The sequence below is a fragment of the Phyllostomus discolor genome, chromosome 1 (assembly GCF_004126475.2).
Source record: "Phyllostomus discolor isolate MPI-MPIP mPhyDis1 chromosome 1, mPhyDis1.pri.v3, whole genome shotgun sequence".
Classification (NCBI taxonomy): Eukaryota; Metazoa; Chordata; class Mammalia; order Chiroptera; family Phyllostomidae; genus Phyllostomus; species Phyllostomus discolor.
In genome coordinates, this window is record NC_040903.2 from 107,681,404 (window position 1) to 107,691,249 (window position 9,846).

General features: G+C 43.1%; 1 protein-coding gene across 21 annotated transcripts in view; it reads left to right on the top strand.

The window, feature by feature from the left end:
* The window catches only part of PARD3 (par-3 family cell polarity regulator), a 689,179-nt gene extending 680,813 nt beyond the window's left edge, over positions 1-8,366 (top strand). For 13 of the 21 annotated variants that reach the window (XM_036017299.1, XM_036017963.1, XM_036017764.1 and 10 more), the window contains 2 exons: positions 397-527; positions 6,653-8,366. In XM_036017299.1, coding sequence (XP_035873192.1) covers positions 397-527; positions 6,653-7,046 — 525 coding nt within the window. In that variant the 3' untranslated portion in view covers positions 7,047-8,366. The remainder of the gene's footprint in view (positions 1-396; positions 528-6,652) is intronic. The other 8 variants (XM_028506902.2, XM_028506903.2, XM_036017919.1 and 5 more) reach the window with 2 other exon arrangements.
* The last annotated feature ends 1,480 nt before the right edge of the window (positions 8,367-9,846 follow it).

The following is a 9,846-nucleotide window of genomic DNA, read 5'->3' on the forward strand; positions in this document are numbered from 1 at the left end:
CAAAAATATTCACTGCCACAGCTAACTTTCAAGTCTGCACCCCACGAACTTTCCCACTTTTTGTGAATTACTATAGCAAATTTTTATTTATTTACTTGGCATCAAATTCTTGTTTGCTCTGTATACATGGATGTAAACTGGGGTCTGATACCAGGATTTGCCAGACTTCATTAGACACATTTAGAAAGGCTGACCTCTCCATTTCCAGCCATTCCAAAGCTGTAATCAGAATGTAAGGTGATTCAGTTTTGGGGGCTCATGAGAGCAATTAGATGCCTGCTTTCTCAAACTTAAGAAAAATTGCTCTTGATTTTTTAAAATTTCACAGAATTTGCCAAGTGTTTCTAAGTCAATCTGTAGGAATCCCTTCTCTTGATTATCTTGCATTTCCCCCAGCAGCCCAGCTCCCGACCCTCGGCACCCAGTGGCCGGCACTCGGTGTCTGTGGAAGTGCAGATGCAACGCCAGCGGCAAGAAGAGCGTGAGAGCTTCCAGCAGGCCCAGCGCCAGTACAGCTCCCTGCCTCGGTGAGTGCTCACATTGCACAGCCCTTGCGGACTTTCCCTGGCCTCTCCACGTTCCACATGGTGGCCAGACAGGAGCCCCGTGATGGTGGGTTGCTGCCTGGCTTAGAGGCCATCTTACTATGTGGCAAGAGACTAGAAAGAAAGATGGTTCAGGAGATGCCAACATTATCACCCAGAAACTCCCTAATGGAAAGCAAGTTCGTGGCGGCTGAGACAGGGGCTTAGTGCTGGACCCGGATTATAGTATCAGTTCTGCTGCCTCCCCTGTGGCCATGGACAAGACAGCTTCCTTATCTGAAAATGGAAAGATAACTCTGCTTTTCCTTAGTTCATAGGGCAACTAGAGTAACTGGTACTGTGTACATCTAGAGCTCTGTAGAAGGGTGAGGTGTATGCTCCATGCTTGGCCCTTAGATGAGCTCTGTGCTCCCTAACCTCCCTCTCTTGTTCTGCCTGCTCTGCATTTGCTTGCACTGATCCTCAGAGTATTACAGGGATCCCCCCTCTTTAGCTGACAGCCACGTGGGAGGGTGTATCTGCTGGGCCCCCCACTTGGAGCTCCGTCTGCTACCAGGTTCTCTGTCAGGCCTGGAAAGCGCTCAGGTAGGTGACTGGGCCTAACACAGGGAATAATAACCACTTTTCCATCTGAGTATTTTTTCCATTCACAGTAAAAATTAAAAATATTTAAAAATATTTAGCTTTCCAAACTTCCCAAAACAAGTCACTCCTCTAATCACAATTATTACAGGCATTTGTTTTTCTACTTCAAACCAGGTGTCAAAATCAAACCAAGTGACAAAAAACATTTTGGGTAGGAAAAAAAATCCACTTACCATATTTTTATCAAGTGTTTCAAATTTGAGCAAAACAACTTTTATTTTTGGGGGGTGGGGCAAAGTTTATCTGTAACTTAACTGACTAATATAAAAGTGATCTTGATTCAAGTTCTAATAAAGATGAGCCTCTTCAAATGTTAAATGGTCACTGTCATAACCATGAGGGACTTGACCACACTGCCCCGGGTCACCAAGGGGATGTGGCTGTGTATGAGAGGCTGTACTGGGATGAGCACCATTACAACAGTAACTTGTTCATTCAGCTGTTCTTTTTTCAGTTCATAAAATTGTATTTCCTTGGAGGAATAAATTGCTTTTTTTCTTTTATATAAAATGATCTTTTCTTTTAAATAGGAGGATCACTAACAGTTATTTAGCCCATTCTAGGTAAATGTCATTGAAGTTTAGGGCTGGACAGGGCCTGGGGATCATCTTGTCTTGTAAGGAAACAGCTCTTGAAAGGTTAATAAGTAACTTTCTCAAGGTCACACAGCTAATATAAATTCTGCCAGAATTCAAACCCAAAGCTGCCCATGCCCTTTAGAACCATTTATTTTCTTATGGCTCATTGCTACCAAGAGCTTTTATTTTCAAGTTTTGAATATTGACAGATGTGAGTGTGAGGCCCCCCTCTGTGCTCTAATGCCCTTAACATTTGGAAGGAGGCCACTTTATGAATCAGCCCAGTGCATCAGCTGCTGGATGCCTTGGGGATTATACATACAGCTTCTTCCATGTGAGTGCCCTTCTCCCAGCCCATTGGCTTGCAGTCATCAGAGACAGGAGCATGATAATATGGGTGAACTGACACAGTGGCCTTGGCCCTGCTGCCATAGCCACATGGGGGCCCGTGGCACATCATGGCCCATGTGAATGGCTACAGTATGCTGTGGGAATGTGCTCTTAGTCTATTGGCAAATTGTTTGGCTTTGTGTATTTTAACTTGATGGAGAGTATTTATAAGAAATGGAGGAGAAATATTCATAAAGAGGAGTAAGTTGACATGCACAGGAATAAGGAAGGGACGCGGGGATCAATAGTGTCCGGAGGGCCTGGAAGGGCAGGTGGCCTGGTGAGAGAGAGGCAAGGGTCCTGAGCCACAGGAAGAAGAGTGTCAGGAAACATGCATACTGGAGATCACTGTTTCTATGGAGTTTCTCCTGGTCACACTCCATAGGAGCTCAATATTCCAAAAAGATCCTTTTGTCCTATACATCTCCCCTCTTCTTCACTCTCCACTGCCCTTTTCCATACCTCTGTCTGCCTCCCTTCCTTTTTCTCCCTCCTCCTGAAGCACCTGTAGAAGAATCTGTACTTCCATGTAGGAAGAGGGTTGCTGCTGTTGGTACTACTGGTATTGCTCAGCGTTTCCCTAAACAACTGAAACTTTCCCTCTGGGGAATTATGAACTTCCCTTATTATTTTTCCTTATTATTCCCTTATTTTCCTTAATAATTTCCCTTATTATTAGCCATTTTATTCTGGAAGATATGAGAAAAGCAGAAAACCCAAAACATTACACTTGTGTACATATAGGCAAGTGGGACTTGACATGTTCTCTTCTTGCAGAGGCTCATTTCTCCATGTGAACCTCCCATGTGTGAGGACAGTTATGTGTGTGGAGCCTGACTCCCAGCAGAGTGACTGCACTGTGCAGCAGGCTGTGTGCGGAACCTGAAGGAAGGCAAAGAAACCACACAGGAGGGCAGAGCGGGCGGCAACAGTCTGCTCGAGCTTTAGACCATCCCGTGCCTCTGACATCTGATATTCTTCAGGGACACTTGACCTCTGCTTTTCGGATGTTGACAATTAGCAGCATTTTATCTAAACAAGTTTGTACAGCATTCAATACCAAAAAGAGTTCACATACAAAAAATAGTTCAGTTGCCAAGTAGCGCATAAAATAAAACAAATGGTCAAGACTTTGTCTCAGTCACACTAGATAAGGTGGTTTGAATTAGAGGGATGTATGTGAGCCAGAGTGGCTTGAAATCCTAACTGTAATTAAGGAAGCCTATAGGCAGAACTTCAGTTTCATTTTGAAATGTCAGTAGGAAACGTTAGCCAGGTGGTAACACTAGTTCTGAAGGAAAGGGGACGTAGGTGGCCCCACACTCAATTGTCAATCAGACTAAGATTTCTTTTTTATTTTTTAAATTCCTGAATCAATTTTCTCTATTCTTTTTTACTTTCTTTTTTTAATCCATTTTTTATTCCTAAATTAGTTCCTTTATTTAGTATCCAAAAGGCAACACTCAAACTGAGAAGTACATTCAGGCATAGTCACTGATAAACTTAAGTACTTAAGATCCTTTATTAATTTTTTAAATGTTCCTGCTCATTTTTTAAATGTCTCCAAATTTCTTCTTGATTTTTCCCTCTCCCTTGGGTTCACTCTGTTGGTGTCTCTCTCCTCTGTTCTGTGTGTCTCACTTCTCTGTTTTCTTCACACCCTGACACGGTCTCCCCACCAAGCCCATTTATTATGTCTCTGAGCTGCTTGTCTACTTGTTAGCCTTGGTGTTTACAACTTTCTTCATTCTCCTGCATCCTTCTCACCTCAGTGGCTCTCCTCAAGCACTTTGCTCTGAGACCTCTGCACTGTGGTGGCCTACAGACCACATCAGAGATCAATGTAATCACTGAAAGGTAGTTGCCGACAAACCAGGGTATGTGCTCTCGGTGGATTCAAAAGTCTCTGGTGGGCTCGTTCCAAGACCAGACAAACCTGCGTGTTGGTTACAAGGAAATTCAGTAGAAGGAGATTAATGTTTTCTTGCTGACTTTGTTATTGAGGCCTTTGGGTTCTCGTGGCACAGCCAAGAGCTTCCATCTCATCTCTGTGGAGCATGTGGACTTGCCCTCACTTAGGGAGGGTTTTCAGTTACTCTCTAGTGCCTGTCTCTCCTTCCTGTCTCTACTCAATTTCTCTGACAAAGGAATAAAAAGCCAATAGTTGTTTTTTTTTTTTATTGGCCAGAAAGGTGCCCCTAAAACCCAGAGCCTACTCTTTGAAGACAAAGTGACTCTGCCTTCAGACTTTCTCCAGTACCCAATAGTCAACCATTTACTCTGTGCCCCACTTTTCTAAGCATTTTACATGTGTTATTTTATTTCTGCCCCATAACCCTATGAGGTTACATATTATACCTATTTCACAGACGATGCAAGTTGGGCCCAGAGACCATAACCCTCCCAGCGTCACTCAGCTGTCAGGTGGCAGAGTCCAGATTTGCACCCATGTCTGTCTTGATCCTAAGCCACACTCCCATTGTGCCTAGTGTCCAGGAGACTAGTTTCCTAATACAGGAAACTCTTGCTGTTCACTGTGCTCTTATGTTTCTCTGTGATCTACTCACTTCCTGTGTCTTAATCAAGAGCTATGATACACTAGCTTCCTTACCAAGGGTGTGTGTGTGTGTGTGTGTGTGTGTGTATACATACATGCATATGTATCTATGTATATGTACTTTCCTCAGAAGGTCTGCTTACCTCTCTCTATACTGACTAATTTGAAGAAAATTTTAGCTAAAAGAAATTCTCCCACATCATTGATAGTTTCCACCCCTATCAATCCTTTAGTGAATTCTCAATGTGTTCTGGAATGATTCAAAATTCAGCTTATGATGCATGACTTCCATAGAGCTTCCTGGAGGTGAGGAGTCGGGGATGAAGAGGGCTAGTGGGGTTCTTCAGGCCAAGGGTGAGAAAGAGTGAAACGTCTGCAGCCTATTTCTGGTCATCTTTAGACTGATAACTAACTCATGAAGAAGTCCCATTTGTGTTGCTCTAACATCAGTAACAAGTTCTTTGTTTTAATTAAAGTTTCATGAGTAATGTCAAATCTCTGGTTTCATGCTGGCACTTTCCATCATTCCTGTCTCTGGGCAGATTAATTTATGACATTTTAAGTGAAGATAATCAGTGCTTTAGGCAAATAAACTATCCCATCAAATGTAAGGATTCTTGCCTGGGCTGGTGGTACAAGAAGTCTGATTCCCTTTAAAAGAAAACCAGATAGATGTACTGTAGCCTGCTCAGTTAATCATAGTCATGTCCAGAGATGAACATATCCTTGAATGCATTGTAGGCCATATGGAAAACGGGCAGCTTTCATCCCAAACCATATTGATGGCACTGCCAAATGTTCAGAAATGCCAGTTGCGTCCTCTCTGTGGGAGACTCAGTGACTGCATAGCCCAGTCCTCCTCTGTGGGGGCCCTTTTGCACATTCCATTGTGTGTGTGCTGATGCAAATGGCTGAGCAATACACACTGTCACCAAATGGTTTGCTTGTTGATAAATGGAGCAATAGATTTTGTTTTACTACTCAATTCTTTTTCCGTCTCTTCCATTTCCAAGGCGAAAAATTAGGGCATGTCTTCCTTCCTAGCACAAAATTGTTTTACTTTATGATAGCCAATTTTATTATAAATTCATAAAAGCATCTAGAGACTTGATAGTAAATTAAAGATGTTTCAAAACAATAATGTTTCCTGAAAACGATGTGCAACTTGATTGCACAAATGATGAGAATTTGAAATCTCTGTGTGACTGATTTATTCCCCTGGCATGTGGAGACCCAGAGGGAGTTTGGGAAGTTGTCCTGGCCTTTGGTGAAGGGACAGTATGCAGGCAGACTTCAGGTCTACAGTCGTAATGAGCATGAGTTCTGTGGGTGTCAGGTGCTGACATACACAACTCTGAAACCAGGCTGTAAGGGACTGCCTGTTGCATTTTTAATTATGAAGGAGTCTAGACTTAAGTCTTTCATAACTGAACTCATGTTGTAATCCATTACATGTACTTCCTATTAGCTAGCATCTCTGGCATCATGGTGGCAGCTGTGTAAAATATTTGCTTTGCTTGTTTGAACTGAATTGTAATGTTCTGAAGCAAGCAATTATTGCTGGGTTTGCTGCTGCCAAATTGCAAATCCTCCTCTACAGCATCTTGCCAATGTGTCTAACTTGCAGGAAATATATGTTACCCTGACTAGAGCAGACAGTCCATCCCCAGACACAGAAGAAGGACCCTGTTTCTGAGCAGCTAAGTCTCTTAGTTCTCTGTCCTGTTTAGCCCTTGTTGTTTGGTGGTCTAAGACTTGCACTTGCTCAGGGCAGTCATGTGTTCTTCCTCCAGCTTCCATCACAGTGTCCGGCACATGAGTGGAGCACAGTACGGTTTGTTGAAATATTGAAATGCATATCCCCATCACCCATTCCATTTTCTTTTTCCTCTCCCCTCCTCCCAATCTCACACTGACCTTTGGGCTTTGCTTTCTAGCCAAAGCAGGAAAAACGCCAGCTCTGTCTCCCAGGATTCTTGGGAGCAGAACTACTCTCCTGGGGAAGGCTTCCAGAGTGCCAAGGAGAACCCCAGGTACTCCAGCTACCAAGGCTCCAGAAACGGCTACCTCGGTGGGCACGGTTTCAATGCCAGGGTGATGCTGGAGACCCAGGAACTCCTTCGCCAGGAACAGAGACGGAAAGAGCAGCAGATGAAGAAGCAGCCCCCTCCCGAGGGGCTCAACAACTATGACTCATATAAGAAAGTCCAGGACCCCAGTTACACTCCTCCTAAGGGGCCCTTTCGGCAGGACGTGCCCCCCTCCCCTTCTCAGGTTGCTAGGCTGAACAGACTCCAGACTCCTGAGAAAGGGAGACCCTTCTATTCCTGAGAAGAGTGGATGCTTCATTCATGCAATAAAGGAAATTTTCCTATAAAAACTTGTATTTTGGGAGTTTTTTGAAAACCTCCATGGTACTATGGGATATTTCTGTTGTTGGTATCAGTGCCTTTAAGCAGCATGGGCAGAGAGATGGAAGGCCTTATTCTCTTTGCCATATGTCTCAAGTGTGTTTCCTGGGAAGATTTCCCACCACCTGACAATCATCTGCTTGAAGCATTCATATGCTCTGCATCTCTCTGGAGGACCAGGGATTCTGAGCCCAACTCAAGGGAAATTCATGGCTTTGTGTTACAGCTACGTTCAACTAGTGGTGACAAATTACCTTGTGGCCAAGGTGATGTTGATTTCTCTTTATTCCCTTGATGTTTTCTGAGATGTGAGGTGACATCTCAGTTTCTGGTGGATAAAACTGGGTGATATACTCCAGAAATTGAGTCTTTACGGTACTTCACAGCACAGTCATGTATAACTGGTATGTTTCCTTTTTGCATTCTCAGCTCCTTGTAATAGGAAAGTTCCTTCATGTTATAAAGGGGCTGAGCCATATTTCTACACTGTCTGGTTATCGTGGGGCTCCTTTTGTAATTGCCTTATAACTCAACATTACCAATAAAGTGATCATTCTATTCTGAGATTATAAATACACTCGTTCAGTCATGTTCCAAACACATGTGTTGAGTCACAGCTCTGGGTAGGGAAGGTGGGAGATGGGAGGGACCCCTGGTGGGGAGGGGCTGGGCCTGCCCATCCGCAGGCCCATACATATATCACAATGTGGGAAGTGGTAGCTAAGAAAATTCTCCCAGGATAAGCTTCTGGCCCAGTACATTCAGGTAATTATTTTAATTAGTTTTTGATTGACAGGTTGGCAGGAAGGGCATAAAGAGGGGCTAAGATAGGTCAGTCATTCGGACATTCTGAAAACTCATCTGCTTTCTGCTGCTTCTCAAGTGGCTTAGAATTAATGTGTGTCTAGTGTGTCCACTTGCTGTATCTGCCTGGTGGTGCCATCCATGCTACTGAGTAATTCTGCCATGAAACAGGAAGGACAAATAAGAGAAAACCCACCACATGTCACACAGAGAACATTCTGGTGTCCCCGAACAGTGGTGGCAAAAGTGCTTCTCGTGTCAATATTTTAATGCATGTGTGGGTCATGAGGACCTCACTTGCTCTTGTGTTTTCATCTGTTGGTCTCAACATCATGTATTGTAAACCATGGCCAGGTTGCTAAAGTGCCTGCAAATCCCAATGTGAAAACGCTTGAGATCAAAGCTCAGCATACTGTGTATTAACCAGGAAAGAAAACCCTGTACTGCTATGCCTATTTTTTTTTAATGGCACATTGTATTTTGTGTCTACTTGTTTTTAGAAAATGTATGAAATGTCCATACACGTACCTATGTCTCTTTTGCATTTCTCTGTAATGGTTCTATTTGTTCATAATGTGTGGTGACGTTTCATAGTTGTACCAATGTAAACGTGGTGACCTTCAATGGCAGGGCTCTTTCTCACAGCTTGCCCTGAGCTATAAGAAACAGCTTCCTCTGTACATATGAGACTTATAATAAAAGGCATATTTCTTCCTATTGGTGGTGGTGTCTGTAATATTCTTATGAAAACTCTACTAGCTGAGGTTTTTTTTTTTAAGTATATTAGCAGATGTGGGTTATTTTTTCGTATTTAGTGAAAGTTGAAAGTTTCTTCATGTCTGTGCAAACAGAAATAGGTGATTGATTGCTTATTTGAACACCTGAGGAAAGAGGGGACAGGAAAGGGGGACCTTCCGAATGGGTCCCGTGAAAGGCCCAGGCTGCTGAAAGAAGCCTGGGGAATTCTGAATTGAAGGAGCCAATATGCTAGAACTAACTGAAACAAAAAAAAAGACAGAAAACTACATAAATGTTTCTATTATTGCCCTTTGCTCCCTTTGGATCATTTGAGCAAGCCAAATGTTTGGATTGAGTTCTATCTATCCTTGAATATGGTGAGCCCAGAGAAATGTCCAAATTCTAGTTCACTTTTAATACTAACCTGGCTCTTATTTCCCTGATTATGAAATAAGGTTTTGCCAAATCTTGCAGATGGACATTCATTAGTATTTGCACAGTGCTTTGATGGTATGAAGGTAGTACATCCTATGTATGTCTTTATGTACAAATATCATGGTCTCCACCCAAAGGTTTTGCTAAAACCTGTCAAAAATGTTTTTCTTGTGGGGTGCCTGACTTCAGCTGGTTGTCATAGCAGCCCTCATTCTATCACTAAATCCAAATTCTTTCACCTTGGGATTCTAATAAGAGAAGTATAGCAAGCCAAGTAAGTAACATGTCTTTGTTTCTTATATGCATGCAAGGTGTGGAAAGTAGAAAAGGAAAATGGACAGACTTGTTAATTTTCTCACTGAGCAGGAAGCCCATTGCAAATGCTGAAACTTGCAGGTTATTTATCTCAACTGACAGTGAGAGGTAAAGCAGGAGAAGTAATCTTGAATGTTGTGGGGACGCAAATCACAAAGGAATTTGTAGATTAAAAGTGACAATTTGAGCCATACTGAGAAGTAGGAATAGGTATGGGTCAGCATAGAAGTAAGAATATGCTCCATAAAACAATCTTGTCTGAATAAACTCACCTCTGGCTCCAGGACACCTCACAAGGTCTTCCCATGGGTCACTGGAAGAGCATGTCCTGGGAAGAGCCGGGCTGGGCTCTGCCCAGTACCACAGAGGGCACCCCAAGGCAGAAATTGGGGCAGACAGCCACACTTGGATAAGGATGGACATGGAGT